General features: G+C 40.6%; 2 protein-coding genes across 3 annotated transcripts in view; one reads left to right on the forward strand and one right to left on the reverse strand.

Moving 5' to 3' along the window:
- The window catches only part of mtmr10 (myotubularin related protein 10), a 29,277-nt gene extending 13,405 nt beyond the window's left edge, over positions 1-15,872 (forward strand). Inside the window, exons 5-17 of one of the 2 annotated variants that reach the window (XM_047815445.1) lie at positions 1,968-2,110; positions 7,398-7,485; positions 7,661-7,808; positions 8,769-8,856; positions 9,119-9,207; positions 9,661-9,791; positions 11,197-11,266; positions 11,661-11,731; positions 11,946-12,118; positions 12,529-12,699; positions 12,781-12,969; positions 13,336-13,786; positions 15,638-15,872. In XM_047815445.1, the coding sequence (XP_047671401.1) occupies positions 1,968-2,110; positions 7,398-7,485; positions 7,661-7,808; positions 8,769-8,856; positions 9,119-9,207; positions 9,661-9,791; positions 11,197-11,266; positions 11,661-11,731; positions 11,946-12,118; positions 12,529-12,699; positions 12,781-12,969; positions 13,336-13,786; positions 15,638-15,738 (1,913 nt within the window). In that variant the 3' untranslated portion in view covers positions 15,739-15,872. Of the gene's footprint in view, positions 1-1,967; positions 2,111-7,397; positions 7,486-7,660; positions 7,809-8,768; positions 8,857-9,118; positions 9,208-9,660; positions 9,792-11,196; positions 11,267-11,660; positions 11,732-11,945; positions 12,119-12,528; positions 12,700-12,780; positions 12,970-13,335 lie in introns of both variants that reach the window. The other variant, XM_027157525.2, reaches the window with a different exon arrangement.
- A 425-nt stretch (positions 15,873-16,297) lies between these two features.
- The window catches only part of mphosph10 (M-phase phosphoprotein 10 (U3 small nucleolar ribonucleoprotein)), a 9,890-nt gene continuing 8,684 nt past the window's right edge, over positions 16,298-17,503 (reverse strand). The window contains exons 9-11 of the mRNA XM_027157527.2: positions 17,445-17,503; positions 17,025-17,255; positions 16,298-16,571 (exon numbers count right to left, since the gene is read on the reverse strand). The exon at positions 17,445-17,503 is cut by the window's right edge and continues 49 nt beyond it. Coding sequence (XP_027013328.2) covers positions 16,422-16,571; positions 17,025-17,255; positions 17,445-17,503 — 440 coding nt within the window. The 3' untranslated portion in view covers positions 16,298-16,421. The remainder of the gene's footprint in view (positions 16,572-17,024; positions 17,256-17,444) is intronic.

A 17,503-nucleotide genomic window follows, 5' to 3' on the forward strand; every position in this document is an offset into this window, starting at 1 on the left:
ATGGACCCCATCCTAAAAGAGGCATTAGTTTGACAGGAGATTGCATCACAACCTGTTTGGATGATGGGCTTTCTCTTCCCCAATAGCAACACGGTTTTAAGCTGACCTGCCGATGAGATCATTGGTCCAGACTGGGGCCTAGAGCTGCAATGCCTGGCTGGGATTAAGCTTGTTTATGTTAGATCACTGCCGCCGCTCGTTGCTGACTTAGCCCCCCTTCGAGGGCCTGAAGCCCTGTGTCAAACTGATAGAGCATGAAACACCCTGTGTGTGTGTGTGTGTTTCCCTGCTGTCTGTGCGCCTAAAACAAAGGTCCATTATAAGCAATTCAAAGCTTGGCAAAAACATAGTGAGTGTTTTTCATGGTCAGGCTGCTGGAGTGAAGGTGGAGTGTGGGCCACTGAAAACCCATCATACTGTTCCTCTAATACATGAAAGTCAAACTGGAAATATATCCTGACATTTAAGACTTTATATGACTTAACTCCATAGATATCTCTTGACCCTCTACAATAGAATATCAAAAACAGTAACAAACACCACATTTGAAAGCAACCAGCATAAGGAATGATCTCTTATTCCCTCTTATGAAGACTAACTGCTACCCCACTGCCTCATAGAAGGTACCCAAGCATTTAGTCTACACTACAAGGTGCACTGTGTCCTCCTGATGTTAAACGAAAAGCAGTAATATTAACCACTGGTTAAATAAGTAGTCATGTAATTGTTTCTGTACTGCTACTGATGGGGGAAACTGAGAAAGTGGAATAAGAAGGTCGTAAAAAATATTTGGCTTGAGCACCATCTCATAATGCCTCAGTGGTGTGTGAATACAAAATAACTTTTGGATCATATGTAAAGTTCACACACAGCTAAATTTTCCGCTAGCGTTTGTTCCTTTTTTCTTCTGTAGACATGCAGAGCGTGGAGCAACGTCTGTGTTTGTTCGACACAGGAATAGTTTTTGAATCAAATTACAGAAATGAAACTAGGTCACAATTTTAATCAAGCTTTTTGTGTAGATGTCTCATTTCTTGTGCTTGTATCTGATTCACATTTTCATCTTATGTGGTCTTTTATGCCCCTGTATTGTGTATTGCACTGTGGTCCAGGAGAAAATACAGTTCTGGGCTGTAATAAGACCATCTAGACCATGCAGCTGAAATAATCATCTGTTCACATCTGTTCAGTCTCTGTAGACTTTAATTTCCCACCCACAATGCCGCACTAACTACTACTACAAAATTCTAATTGTAACTCCATTTCTCAAGGATTTTATTGTTTGTAATTTTACTGGCAAAATAAAAAAATTAAATAAAATGTAATTTACACACATTCATTGTGTAAACATTGAACATTCGAATATTGCAGTCCGTTATGGGTTCTCTATTTTTCTGTAAAATTACAAAAAAGAATTAAAGTATTGTGGTAGAGAATGTGATAAATTTCATAACAAAAAAGAAGAACTGAGTAACTTGGTTTCTGTCCTCGGCCCACAGCATATTATTTTTGTGTTCAGCCAATCGTGGCCCAATAAGATGACTTCCCTGTTTCCACTGCTTATTATTACTTCTTTAACGGTTGTAATAGATGTGTTTGTATACACGTTGAGTGAGTGTGGTGTGGTTTTTTTCCACACATCAGTGTTAATGGTGGGGAAGTCGTGGCCTAATGGTTAGAGAGTCTGACACTTAACCCAAAGGTTGTGGGTTCGAGTCTTGGGCCTGCCACAACTGATGTGCCCTTGAGCAAGGCACCGAATCCCCCCAACTGCTCCATGGGAGCCGCAGCATAAATGGCTGCCCACTGCTCCGGGTGTGTGTTCACGGTGTGTGTGTTCACTGCTGTGTGTGCACTTTGGATGGGTTAAATGCAGAGAATGACCGTAAACTGATATAGTTTCCCTATCAGTAGCAGACGTATGTCATGTCACTGTCACTAATGTTTTTGTCTGTTGTTCCCCACAGTGAATGATGCGAAGGGTAAGCAGAAGATTTTGGGCTGCAATAAGAAGCTAAAATTTAATCCCACCGAGTTAATCTTGTACTGCAAGGATTTCCGGATCGTCCGCTTCCGCTTCGACGAAGCTGGACCCGAGACTGCCAAGAAGGTACACACACACATGGTGCATTATAGACACTACACTAAAAACTATAAACACACACTACACAAACCTCATGATTTGTATGGAGGATTAGTTTAAAAGTGGATTTAGAGCTCTGTTGTTCAGTTGCACCAATCCCACAGAAAAGGGTGAGCCATAGTTCGAGTTATCGTTGTAAATATTTTGTTTCTCTCATGGTCAGCCAACTAATGACACAGAACAGCTTTGCATACCTGAAACAGTGCATTGGGCTGTGCAGTGACACAGCAAAAATACAACTCTGATCGTTTCCTCTGCTCTCGAGAGGCTGTAGGATGGAGTGGATTACAGATTGTATGCTCCTCCAGTCACTCCTTCCTTCATCCTGCCACTCCATCTGGCTAGCAGCGTCTGGCTGAAAATAAGCACCGTCTTTGTATGAAGACGAGCCAGTGCTCTTCTCCAACCTACTCGGCTGTCTGGGGCCCAAATGTTCGTTTTCCTTACTTGAAAAAATGTCCAATTAAATTTCACTGTTCTCCAGTCCTAAAAGAAGACCTGTTTATCAATTTAAAGGTATCTTTTGCCTTGGCCTCTGTTTTGTCTGACTAATCAATGTCTTTCTGTTCATTTTTCTTGAAAAGGACATAATCAGAATAGAGTACTGAATTTTTTTTATTCTTTAACCTCCCCAAAAGCTTTTAAAGAAAGTTCCATTTTGTTATATTTCAGTATGAGAGAATGAATGCTTCATGTTGAGAGATGGCTTGACACAGGGAGACCCATGCTCGCTGACTCACAATACCCTTCCAAGGCCGTCTGGTTGTTCCATAACAGCTGCTGTTGCCTGGAGAAATTTGTGTAAAATCAACAGGAACATTCCTCACAGTACCCCTGACTCACCAGTTGACAGAAGCAATTAAAAATCTCCGTTTCATCATTCTTTTAGCACGACAGCTTCTGATTGGCCATTCCTTCAGTCTGACTCAGAGCAGGGATAAAAGAGTTCACAGTATGTTAGGAATGGTTCTTAGTCATTGTGGGGAAGGAAGATTTTTTTTTTTCTCATAGTGGGGAAAAAAAACTCTTGTTTCCTTTAAGCAATGGGAAAAGGCAGCAGTGAATCATGTACCGTTTGTGTGAAGTAGTTTTTCACCTGGACTTAACCAACAAATGCTTGGGAGCAAGTAGCTTCACCAGAGCTTGTGAAGAGAAGAGCGGAGGGACGAGGGAGGGAGAAGTAGCAAGCAGGAAAGTGAAAGCCTGGTGGCAAAGTTTGACTCAAGTCGATTCTGCCAGCTTCTGAGAAATATGTGAAGGAAGGCGAGACGGGGGCGCGAAAAGCAGGAAACAAGAGGAACAAAAAGACCATTGAGGACTGGTCTCACTTTCTGAACGCGCAGCAAACACAGACGCGTTTGTTGCAGTTCCATTTTAGAGCCTTTTAGAAACCTCCGGGACAGCATGCTGATCTGTGGAGCTTACGTGTAGGGCAAGCAGAATACAGCTCACCAGCACACAGTCACAGTCAGAAAGCATAGCGTTCACACAGCACATGAGAGTTATTACATTGCTAGGGTCATTGCTCAAACACTACAATTAATTGTCTACTCGGTTTGTTCTTCTCATAATCCTCAGTACGCTGCCCTTTTGACCGCTTTTTGATTCCTAGGTAATAAAAATGCTGTCATTACAAATAGATTTGTGGTCTTTAGATCACTTTTTTCAGCACTGACTAATAATGATTGACTGGGTCATGGATGTGTATTGATGATGCTTGTTGCTGTATGAACAGATTTAAGATTGGATTATAAATTGTATTTTTTTAATTCATATTCTGTTTGATTGTGTTCTGTTTAAGGCAGAAATTTACAGGCCCACAGTTTTCAAACAAGACCTTTGTGACCAAACATTCGCTTTATTTACCCCATACACCGAACACAAACCCAAAAGCACTGTTGTACGTCACTCTGGATAAGGGTGTCTGCCAAATACCATAAACGTAAAACCTTTAATTTTACTGCTAAACCGTAGAACTATGAGTGGATTTCCAGTTTTTTACATGAAGCCAAAGACTGTTGTAAAACTAGTGTCTACCTCAAACAATTCCTAAAGCATAAAACAATATGTGTGGTGGCTTTTATAGTGATGGCACCATAACAAAAATTGAAAAGATCTGAGTGTTAAGTTATACCCAGTACCGATTTAACACAATTCAAGCTTTATGTCTAATATACGCAAGTCCTCAGAGGCATTATGTGACAAACGTTAACTGAAAAGCTCAGACTAAAAACAACCAACTTTGAGTATTTTGTGAGAGATAACTGGAATAATTCCCAGATTTATTTTTGATGATGACATGCGCTAGACTCTCAGCTTGTTAAAAACCATAATGAAGTTGCACCCCGTTGTTTATAGGCTATGATACACTACTAGGCTTTCCCAGTATTTTCTTTTGTGCTAGTCATGAACACATCCCTATTCACAGATGATTAAATTAAACAGTTTTAACCATTCCAACCTTTTACTAATCTGTCTGCTCTCTGGATTCTTTTTGTTTTGATCCTCAGATTCACTAAGCTCATACAGCCGTATGCAAAGTTTAGGCACCCCTGACAATTTCCATGATTTTCATTTATAAATATTTGGGTGTTTGGATCAGCAATTTCATTTTGATTAACTGAAGGACACAGTAATATTTCAGTAGGGAAATGAGGTTTATTGGATTAACAGAAAATGTGCAATATGCATCAAAACGAAATTAGACAGGTGCATAAATTTGGGCACCCTTGCCATTTTGTTGATTTGAATACCTGTAACTACTTAGCACTGATTAATTGGAACACACGATTGGTTTAGTGGCTCATTAAGCCTTGTACTTCATAGACAGGCGCACCCAATCATGAGAAAAGGTATTTAAGGTGGCCAATTGTAAGTTGTTGTTCTCTTTGACTCTCTTCTGAAGAGTGGCAATATGGAGGCCTCAAAACAAGTCTCAAATGACCTGAAAACAAAGATTGTTCAACATTATGGTTTAAGGGAAGGCTACAAAAAGTTATCGCAGAGATATAAGCTGTCAGTGTCCACTGTGAGGAACATAGTGAGGAACTGGAAGACCACAGGCACAGTTCTTGAACAAAAGAACACAGCATTCCAACAAACACACTTGCTACCCACAGTCAGATTGGCGGTTGGCTGGATTCCACTCAATATCAGCAGATTCTTGAGAATAATGTTAAGGAATCAGTCACAAAGTCACAATCAGTCACACCATGGCTGGATATTTCAACAAGACAACGACCCAAAACACTGCTCAAAATCTACTCCGCATTTATGCAGAGGAATAAATACAATGTTCTGGAATAACCCTCCCAGTCCCCAGACCTGAATATCATTGTACATCTGTGGGGTGATTTGAAGCGGGCTGTCCGTGCTCGGCAACCATTAAACGTAACTGAACTGGAGACGTTTTGTAAGGAGGAATGGTCCAAAATATATTCATCCAGAATCCAGACACTCATTACAGGCCATAGGAAGTGTCTAGAAGCTGCTATTTCTGCTAAAGGAGGCTCTACTAAATATTGATATGATTTTTCTGTTAGAGTGCCCAAATTTATGCACCTGTCTAATTTCGTTTTCATGCATATTGCGCATTTTCTATTACCCCAATAAACCTCATGTCACTACTGAAATATTACCGTGTCATTCAGTTATTTGAGAGATCCAAAATATTTATAAATGAAAATCATGGAAATTGTCAGGGGTGCCTAAACGTTTGCATACGACTGTATTTACATCAAACATTAGAATGGAAGAGATAAATAATTATCTAAAGCTCTTGAAAAAACATTGATCATTGCATGATTTTATGGCCAATTAGATAATCGATCTGTTTGTATATAGGTCTTAATTTTGAATGATGTCAATGTGTCTGATACTGATTATAACTATTTTATAAGTGCAAAGTGGAAACTCATCTCAGTTTGTGGCGATTTAAGCCACCCCTGTAGACCCAGTGAAGTATCTAGATCAGATTTTCAGGTGTTTTGAGTATGAATACCTCCATGTTTACCTGTCAGAGCCCTGTTCATGTTTTTAGTCTGTCTGCTCAGTTGGGTTTGGTGAGTGTGTGTTTTCTTTGTGTCTGGTTGGAATGGCTGTGTGGGATTTAATCACACCTCCTGTGTCTGGTAAAGGGGTTGAGTGTAATTACTGCATACAGCTATAGAAGGGAGTTCCATGTTTTTCTTTGTGACAGATGGAAAAGAGCCAAACTGTAACAGCTTATTATTCTGAGGAAATTACAGAGCTGCACAGCTACACACACACACACACACACTAGTGCACACGAAGCCACACGAGCGACGGCACCTCGTCTCTGACCTGCATGAATAAGGTTCACTGTGTAGGTTTTTTTTTCTTTTTCGTGTCATAGCCACCAACAACATTCTCAGCACATGCTATTCTCCATCATGATGTTTTTTATATATAGTTTAGGCTCCTTTTCCATTACGAAGAACACAGTGTAAAAGCCTCCTTTCTGCACCGTTTTAACCAAGACACCAAGATAAGCTGAATAGGCATAAAATAAAGCGTGAGCTTTCACTTGCATCAGAAATTCAGAGCACAGCGATGATTTAAAAGCTCAGCTGTGTTGAATATCTCAGCTGTGAAAATAAATTCCTAGCGTTAAATGTCCACAGTTTGTAGTGAAGGCAGGTCTGCTGGTCAGCCAGAAATCCGACACAGACTGGTGAAATTTTCCATAGATGGCACGGAGCCTGAAACAGCAAACTCCATTACGAATGAGTAAACAGCAGAACCAAGAGACAGGTGTGCCGTATGAAAGAGCCAGATTTGAATACGTCCTGCATCAAAAGACCTATTTGAATTATTTTTTCTTGTTGGTCTGTCGAGGTGTTGAATTTTATAAATTTGTTATAAGACTGAAAAGGAGTGAAATGAAGGTGATCATGGGCATTGCTAAAGCTGCCAGGATGAGCTGTAATAATGGTGAGCTTCGCTGCAAGCACAGCACAAGAGATCAGGTTTTATTGACCGTGGTGCATTAAATCAGTCTTTCCATTCATGTCTCGTATCTCTGTTCGGCTATTGTACTAAGGACACTTGCTTGTTTATCCATCTATCCATCCATTTTCTAAATGTTTTTGTATTTATAATGTAAAAGATTTTCTTTTTTTTAGCCACTGTTGTGCAATTCTTCATTTGTTAATATTTAATTACTGTTAGTATTGTAATGATGCTCATGATTGTGATTATGAAGTTGTGATTATGCGACTCTCCCGTGCTGTAGGTTTGCCTTGCTATTGCACACTACTCTCACCCAGCCGACAGTCAGCTATTGTTTGGGTTCGAGTATGTTGGTACATGCTACTCCTCAGGTAATACACACACACACACACGCACACAAACACACACACACACAAACATATACATGGTGAAGGCCTATGCAGCAGATACACTCCATTTCCCACAAATGAGTTGGCAAACAAGTTAAGTGGTGCTTTATGTACTGTAGGCCCAGATTGAGTAATTTTGAATTTTGTGTGTGTGTAGGTAAGAAGGTGAATGGAGTGGACTCAGGGAAGGCGATGCAGACAGCCATGTTTGATTGCTCTTCTGACTGGGACAGAGAAATCAAACGCACCAGTGCCTCAGAATGGAGGGTGTGCTCCATTAATGAGGAGTATCTGGTCTCTCCCAGGTGTGTGTGTGGGTGTGGGTGTGTCTGTGGGTGTATGTTTGTTTGTCTCTGTGTGTTCGTTTGTCTGTGTGTGTGTGTGCGTTTGTCTGTGTGTGTTAGTTTTTTCTGTGTGTGTGTGTGTGTGCGTTTATTTGGCTGTGTGTGTGTTCGTCTGTCTGTATTTGTTTGTGTGTGTGTTTGTTTGTCTGTGTGTATCTGTTTGTTTGTGTGTGTGTGTGTGTGTACACATAAAGCATGTACTGAATATTACTTTCCAAACAGCAGTGTGGATTAACAGATAAATTGGGATTAGGATAAATCTAGCTCATTATGTACATAAACCTTCTTTTAATGAAAACATTTTCTTATGCAACAGGATTATTAGAAGCTTATATAACAGCCCCATCTGTGAGGCCTAATACTGATTTGCTGTTGTTACTGCGAAACCTTCAAATGAACATTATAAACTAAGTTCATTTGTCCATTACATGTGAATCAGCCCTGAAACGAGCTGATTGTCATTTCTGCATTTCTCTTCTAGTTGCTTTCATTTTTCTGAACACCACATGACAGCAGGAAGAATTTAGATTTATTTTTTTTCGTTTCCTTTTTTCTTTTCTTTTTTTTTTCTTATTTCGTCAGGAGCACAGACAAATTGTGCTGTATTTTGTGCTTTTTAAAAATTGAAAATGATCTTTTCTTCCCGTGCAAGTTGTTACCTAGTTACTTACTAAAACTATTTAGTGGAAATTTGCTTTTCTCAAAGATGAACCAGTTAAGATTAGCAGCAAGTGCTTTAAACAGTGCTTCCTTTTTTTTTTCTCTCTTCTTTTTTGTAAATAGGACAAAGGGATCCAGTGATAGTGACACACATTTCTAGGGCCTCACAGTCCCTTTCTTCATCCTGTTGCTGCCTGTGTGAAAGTAATCTTGTCTGTCTTCTTAAGAGGTTTTAAAAGGGTGCCATGTCTTTCTCCCCAGTCTCTCAGAGTTCTTTGTAGTACCGTCCTCCTTGGCAGATCAGGACCTGAAGCAGTATGCCTGTTACTTTAAAGCTCAACGTCTCCCGGTGAGTGCACAGATCCATTGTCCCTGACTTCACGCCTGTCCTTAGTTAAAAAGTGCTCTCCAATTAATGTCAAGTAACTTAACGAGCCATAAAAGCCAGGCTAGTAGGAATATGTCATCAATTTGTAGTTTAAATGATGCACATAATTTAGGAAAATACAGTTTACTGTTTATTAAACAATTCATAGGCTATGGACAAGATTTGGCTTGTACTATAAAGCTAAACTCAGCATGTGTGTATCTGTGTGTGTGTGTGTGTGTAGTTATGGTGCTGGAATCACCCCAGTGGGAGTGCCCTGGTTCGTATGTCCAACATCACTGATCCCCAGCAGCAGAGGAAGCTAGATCAAAGGTACGGGGAATGACAATAGATTAGGTGAGAATGGAAAATGTTTGAGGGAAAATGAGAAGAGGATAAAAAAGTTGTCATCTGTTCTTTTATATTTTACATAAACATTATAAATAAAGCGGCTTAGGTCATGGGAATGCAGGAAGTCTGAATTCATTTTCCCCGGGTGTTACGTAGCAAGTGTCTGTTTCCAATTTATTTTGAATCTTGCAAAGAGCATTTCGACTCAATCGCTTAATCTTTTGGCACCAGAAATAAAACCAAGTTGTCCAAGTTGAAACAGAAAACCAAGAAAACAGACATCTCCAAGAACATGGTTATGAGTTGGTGTGGTTTGTGTGTGTGTGTGTGTGTGTGTGTGTGTGTGTGTGTGTGTGTGTGTGTGTGTTTGTGTTTATACAGATAGTTAGATAGATAAAGATATAATCTGATGATTATACTTCTGAATTTTGACAGGATTTGCAGCGCAGTAATCAAAAGCCACCCGATGCGCAGCAACGTCCTAAAGACAGATTTGGACAAGAGCCTGCCGAGCATCCAGGAAATTCAGTCTGCATTAGTGAAGCTGCGGCAGACCTGTGTGATCGGTGAGCAGAGTCTCTCTCAGCCTCTCTGTTTGCCCTGATGGGTTACCACCTCACACAACTGGAATTTGAATAGAAAGGGAATTTAAATGTTTAAAAGTGTCTGGCTTTTTCAGACACATAAATCTTGTCATAAATCTGCTGTTCAGTTCTGATGCACTGCACATTTTAGCATCGTTTTCTGTTCCTGAACGACCTTATCCGACTCATCGCCTTATTGTGAACATGGTGATTACGACTACGTCATCAGTAACTGTAATAATCTTATGTAATAAGCTATTTATATCTTATGGTGCACTTGTAGAGCTTGTTATTTCCAAAACCTGGCAAACTATGTAGCTATTTAACAAGCCTTTTCTGAGGTGGATGTGTTTGAACAAGCTAAATACCAATAAAACTTCAAGATGTTCCTTTCAAAAATAGAAAAAGGTGTTACATTGGATTTACCCGATTCCTCAGAATTTGAAAAGATGCATAAGACGGTTGTCTTTAAATTTCTGTGGCAGCTCTATAGCTGTGTGAGTCAGTGGTCTGTCCATAACGGTCGTTTTAGAGGAGCAGAAACATTGCCACATGGACAAGCTTTGCCTGCCTTGGCATGTTGTAGCACTAAAGTCAGCCTTCCTTTGGTATAAAGACTAGTAATTTTAGATCAAATCGTCTCACGCACTTGGTTTCTTTCTCATGTATGTGCACGATTAGCAGGTGGGCGATACCCAGCAAAAGGAACTAACACCAGCACCATGTGTTTTTGTACTCACACGCTTTTTTTTTATAGCCTAATTGCTCAGTGTTTAATACAATATTGCTATTAAAAGCTAAACGACACATGTAGAAGTATTCAGGTTAGACACATCTGTATTGATCAAAGACTTTACAGACCTGCTCTTGATTTCCGCTTTGGCTGGTAAAGGTATTTCACACACACCTACACCTGTCAGAATCATTCAGTCCAGTTGTGCAGTTAGGTTCTATTGTATTTAGATGCTCTATCAGATTGTACAGAATCTACAGGTTTGGTCGTCTTTATATCAATAAAACATGGCTGATGGTGATGAGTGACGAATTAAAGAAAAAACCTAACATGTAGTGCCGGCTAGTAAAGTTTTATTACCAGGACACGTGCTGCCAGAACAGATTAAGTGATCTTTGGCATCAAGTTAGCAACACTTTGAAACTGTACTGAACGAACGAACACCATTTTTCAAAAAGATATGCTATAATGGTGGTGATGCAGAGCACTGTCTAAAGAGTCCCTTCAAAATCCTCCCATTCTTATCCTTATTCTTGTGTTTATGAGAGAGGGCGTTTGTGTATATATATATACAGTGTGTGTGTGTGTGTGTGTGTGTGTGTGTGTGTGTGTGTGTGTGTGTGTGTGTGTGTGTGTGTGTGTGTGTGCAAACAGAACCCTTTGAGGAGTCTGAGGAAAAATGGCTGTCGTCCATGGAAAGTTCACGTTGGATGGAATACGTCAGGTATGAATAAACACCATGTCTTTGCCAAATGACAAGCTGGTTCTCTCACAGCCTCGTGCTCATACCACCACTCTGACACCTTCCTTTATTTAGAGGAGTCACTGTGGGCGCTTAAATGCCAAAACCGTACTAAGTAGATGATGATGTATGAAGATCATTCTTGTCATTGCATTTATTACATTAAGGGCTGATTATGAAATGAGCAAAATTCTTCACAATATTAAAATAACAATGGGCACAAATTATTTGAGTATCATTTTATATCTTTATGAATTATTTCAAATCTGCATCTTTTAAATGCTAGTAGAAACCCAAGAGGGAATGAATGTAGACAGATGGAGGGATAGACATGCATGCTATACAAAACACAAACAATCTGTGTGGTGTTTTTCAGGGCATTTTTGAGGCATGCAGTGGAGGTCATTTACATGCTGGATGGGAAACAATCCTCTGTCATTCTGCAAGGTTAGAGATGCTCAGAGATGCTGCTGAATGTTGTATTGAATGTAAATCTGTGCTCTATATGTATGTATGACTGTACTTTTTACTGTACACAACTTCATGGTACTGAATCTGTCTGTTGACTATAGGGTTCTCTTTCTCTCTCTCTCTGTCTGTCATTCTCTTTCTGTTATTCTCTTATTAATTAAATTTTTCATCCCTCTGTTTCTCCCTGCAGAAGAAGAGGACCGGGATTTGAGTTGCATCATTGCGTCTCTGGTGCAGCTCATGTGTGACCCTCATTGTCGGAGTCTGGCAGGTTTTCAGGGCCTGGTGCAGAAGGAGTGGGTGATGGCTGGCCATCGCTTCCTCGATCGCTGCAATCATTTGAAGAAGAACGATAAAGAGGAGGTAGGAGTGTGGAGTCCGATACCTGATTCTGAACTGCAGGAGTTCCGGGACAGTTAGCGATGAGGCAGCTGGCATTCAGTTTGGCACTGATTCAGTGCCAACAACAACAGTGGAATTGTTTGCCTAGAACACACTAGTAAAAACAAAAAATCCTGTTAAATAATTTAGCCTAAAGCTATGATTTAATTTGATCACAGAATCCATTTTAATTTGTCAACAGACCAAAATATAGGTGAAGAATGTTGCTTGGTGTCATGAACGCTTAACTCTATTCTAAAAAATGTACATGTACAAAATGTGAAAATAGAAACTGTACCTAAAGCACACCTAAAGCTGATTCACTTGAATAGGGAAAATGTTCAATCTGAAATCCTGCATGCTCAGTGTATCCCGTGTTCTCTCTTGTGCAGTCTCCTCTGTTTCTGCTGTTCCTGAACTGTGTATGGCAGTTAATGGAGCAGTACCCAGCAGCCTTCGAGTTCACAGAGATGTACCTCACGGTGCTGAGCGACAGCATGTGGATCCCTGTTTTCAGTACTTTCCTTTTCAACTGCCCACGACAAAGGGCTGAACACAGCAGGGTAAGATGATTTGGCAACACAGTCTGTTCATGATCATTTCTGTTACAGTACCTGACCGTGGCAATTCTCTCCTTACATCAGGATTTTGCTGTGAGTAAGAGTATATCCCTGGGACATGACAAAGTTTTGCAGTTCCCCCCTGTGTGGGACTGGTCACAGCAATTCAGCCTGAAAGATCAGGCTCTCTTTAACAATCCTCTGTACGTGGGCAAGAGCGCCCCCTGTGTGCACAACGGCACGGTACGGACGTTCACACACAAACGTAGCAAGGTGAGGATTGTTTCATCATGACTCGGGTGCTTCTTATTTTCTTACAAAACTTGGCATGGCTTCTCAAAGTTTAAACATTGTCTGGTTTAAAAATGTATATATTCATTTTATAAGAAGAGTAGTTTTATTTTAGCTTCAAATTATACACCCATAGCAACACAACACACTGCCCTGTCACTACATGTCACCTAAGTATAGTTCCAGGACACCAGTGGTTCTGTGGTTCTCCCTATTTATTGATGGTGACTGTAGAGGGGAGTCGACCAGTTTTGCTAAGCAACCTCTGGGTACCAGTCATTCTGACAACATACGAGTATGGTAGGTGTGCATATGATGATAACCTATGGTATGTATTTCCTCTGACAGAGAAACTACAGTTCCACGCTGCGAGGTCTGCCTTCAGATCTGAAGAATGGCGGGCTGGCTGTGCTCGATACTCTACCACGCCGTAATTCTCTGATGCCCCGACTCCGTACAGAGATCGCTCAGGTGAATGAAAAGCAAGAGAGCCCTGCTGAACGCTTCCTGCAGGACTGTCTTTCTCGGCCAGCTGACCTGCAGGGCTTGCTTCTGCCACAGCTCCTGCCTTCCCATCTGCCCCTATGGAAGCTCTACTTTCTACGCTGGGTGCCTGAGGCCCGCATCCCTAACGGTGGCCCCATCACCACCTTCCACAAGCTCTCTGTGCTGGTGGATGAGATCGAAATTCTACAGAATCAGTTGAGGCAATACACAGGAGGGGCGACTCCAGCACGCAGTCCCAAGAGCCCCCAGGGTGAATCCAGCAAAATGTATTTCAAGGCAGGATTGTCTCCAAGTGAGTCCCCTGCTCCCCCTGAGTACCTCAGCTCCTCGTTCCCCTTCTCCCCCATGGGCAATCTGTGTCGCCGCAACATCCTGGGTACGCCGCTCAGTAAATTCCTCAATGGGGCCAGAATTTGGATGTCCACCGAGACACTGGCCAATGAGAACCTCTGAAAACCTGAAACCCGTTTCGAGGCCTTCATGCAGCGATTGGTGAAGCATCATCATGCATGACTGCAAGCCTTTTGAATGTTCTCCCCTATTCACACTGGTCCATCTGAAATTGTTAGTTTGAGCCAAATGGCAACACCAGAATATTTGTGGTTAAGTCGTGATGGTGTGTATTTGGCAGTAGACAAAGAAAGGTCATAGCTAACACTGAACGAGGCTGTGTCGTTAAGATTCTTTTATTTCTGTTCCGGTGTGATTTTACTGAAGCACTTAGTCTGAGATCTAGTCTGTTCTAGTCAGTAGGCATGACCCGACCGTAACGGCCCAAATCTTTACGCTTTATTATATTATTATTGCAGTTTGTGTAATGATGCGTTATTGGAAGATGCTCTGTTCTGTCTACCCTTAAACTATCATCTAATGAATATTGCATTAGGGTGTATAAATCGGTACATGCCTATTGTCCAGAATTTATCCGCTTGTCTCGAGTGTGGTGTTTGTTTTTCTTTTCGTAAAACATCATTAAGAATACACATATTCTTTCACACTTTCTGCCAGTACTGATTCATTTCATGTTTTATTTGAGGAGTTATGGCATTAGGATAAATGATGAAAGTAGGACTTTAAGTTAAGCCTGTGGTAGAAAAAAAATCTTTTAACACTTTATTTTAGTATGTATAGTTATATAGATTTTGCAAGATGCCTTCTGGAAAGGTTTAATTGCAGGTAGCTTTTATTAAAATAGTGAATCGTGTGGATAATGTCAGGGATTGTCCACAATAACCCCCAGAATGCAGGTGACAACTGTGCACTCGCAGTGATATCTAACACACAAAGGCTGGTCCTCGTCTGTTAGATCCCTCGCCCAACAGAAGCACAGGATAGCTGCACTGGGTAACTGACTACTGCTCCAACCAATCAGCTGGTTGAACTGGTACAGCAGTCCGAGAGTGCACCGTATCCCAGTAGGCACATAGTGAATTAGTTTTAGATCAGTAAGACATGTCGTAAAGGTAGGTTTGAGGCTTTATCGGGGAAAAACAGCACTTGTTACCTCCTTTTTTTTAACTGGACATTCATTCTCTTTTATTTGAGCTATAACCTTTTATAAAGACGTGAGTTTATTAGATGTCGATCAGGATCTGGGACCGGGGTGGACGATACGTTGGTATAAATATCATCACAATAAATTGTCATGTGTCTAATTGTTATTACTCACACTAGCAATTAGTGTATTGGATATTAATGTAATTTTCCACTACTTTTTCCTTTCTAAAAACTTGCTGTTGAATAGCAAAGGTTTATTTTATTTTTTTGTTTGACCTACTAATTTGTTGACGGTTAGTGAAGCAATCCTGTTGTAAGAACGCCTTACTGACGTACTGCCCGCCCTTATTTTGTGAACTTGTATTTGGATGGAATTTTATTTTTTACTTATTGTCGAAAATACGGTACATTTTTTTCACCCATTAATCCTTAATAATAATTTTGTGATTAGTTTACCACTATTGCAGTGCACTCGAAGTTGTTGACCACAATAATGACTTGATCTTAAGTTTCACTAAACAGTGCTGATATTTATTCAGATATGCAAAGAAGCTGAACCAGGGTTAAATACTCGAATCCTGTGTGCCTTTTTAAAACTGTGGCCTTGCTCTCCAGTGGATGTTTTTTTTTTCTCTCTCTCTCTCAGGCTGCAACATGCCGGCACTGCCTCCGTTATCAGTGGCTAAACTCAACATAATTCCAAAGCTGTGTGTATTCATGTTTAGAGTTGTGTTATGTTATGTGTAAGCTATGAGGCAGCCAACCGGGATCCTGTACTAATATAAAAGGGCTCTGATGAACTCCTTTGACTGAGCCACTCAGCAAGACATGATGCTTCTGATTTGTTTCCTTTGTGAATTAAAATTTGGTTGACACTTCAACTTACAAGTCTACCTTTTTTTCTGTCCCGAGTGAACATTTAATATCAGGTCACAAACTTACACTCGTATGCGGCTCAGCTAACTAAAGAACACTTGATGTGTTTTATTTTTATTACTTACCTTGGCTAAGTTTCCCAAAAGCATCACAGAACAAACATCATTCAAGCAATCATCTCCCTGAGTAGTTCATATCATTTACGTGTCACATTCACAGATCCCGACACTCTAATGGCTGATGTTCCAGCGGTACACGGTGCTATACAATACTCTCTTATGGGGTTCATTTTAGTGCAGGTTTAAAGGCTTTCCCTACTTAACCTACCACCACATGATGACTAATATGGATATTTTTGGTGACGTGAAATATGTGGACTGTGTGTAAGATCGCTCAGATTTCAGCACAACACAACCACACAAATGAGGACTTTTTTTTTTTTAAATATGACAAAACATTTTAATATAAATGACCAGTTCATGTGGAGATCTGGGCTTAATTCATTCTCATCTGATAAAGAGAAACTGTACATGATACACAACACAATCAGAGCTCTATAACTTCAGCTTGTTAGCAGAAACCTCTTTCTGTTTCTTCTTTTTGGCAGCCTGATCCTTTGAGCCCTTGATCTGACTCCTGACTTGGTCTTGAAGTTGGGAGAAGAAGGCTTGAGATGAGCGGAGCGCTTTGTCCATTCCGTCATCCTGTGAGGTGCGAAAACAGAATAATATACGTGACTTATAAGTGTGTTTCACGTGAGTCGTAGCGCAAGGTTAAACTGAATTAAACTGCTGGGTCACTGGATTACAAAAGGGTTGCGATTAGCCTGCTTTAAATTAAGCATAAATGAACCAGATTCTAGTACAAATCAATGACGAGATCTAATCCTTCTCCTCTTGTGATAATGTATATGATGTGCTAAAAGCCACCAAGTTGTTGGCAAACATCAGCTATCTGGGAGTGTGAGCTATAGATCACTCATAGATTTTCTTTCTCTGGTTACAAGTTCTAAAAATATAACTATCTGCTTTCTCAGACATGGACTACAGATTTTTTTTCATGTAAATGAACCATCACTTCCTTATACTAAAGGTTATACAAGTTCATCGCAAAAATTCCCTCACCCAAATTTCGCTGAGAACCAAGCAGAAACTCACCGTGAGCAATTTGGCTTTTCCTCCTTTAGTAAGTTTCTTGAGAGTTTCTTCCACATGGGCCTTTGACTTTTTCTTGATCTTTCCTTCACTCGCAGCCTCTTTAAGTTTCATCCTCTTCTCACGCTCCTGGATCTTCACACGCTTCAGTTTCTTCTTCTTACGTCTCTCCCGTTTCTTATCGGTGGCTGATTTCTCTGTGTCGCCGAGAACGTCTCCAGCCTTGTTCTTCTCCTGAATGATCAGAATTGAAGCAGAATTTCAGTGTAAAGGAAACTGAACTAGCTTTATTTGTGCCAGGATCTTGAGATCTTTTGAGTGCTCAAGTGATCTGCTCATTATTACTTCTGCATCATCTCGTTTAAACTGGTTTGAAACCTTCGTTAAACCGGTCAACAACAAGAAACAATGAAAAACACCAACCTTGACTTCCTCAGGAGCCAACAGAGTGGCGTTGCTGACGCTAACTGGAGCCACTTCCT

Source organism: Tachysurus fulvidraco, chromosome 1 (assembly GCF_022655615.1).
Source record: "Tachysurus fulvidraco isolate hzauxx_2018 chromosome 1, HZAU_PFXX_2.0, whole genome shotgun sequence".
NCBI lineage: Eukaryota > Metazoa > Chordata > Actinopteri > Siluriformes > Bagridae > Tachysurus > Tachysurus fulvidraco.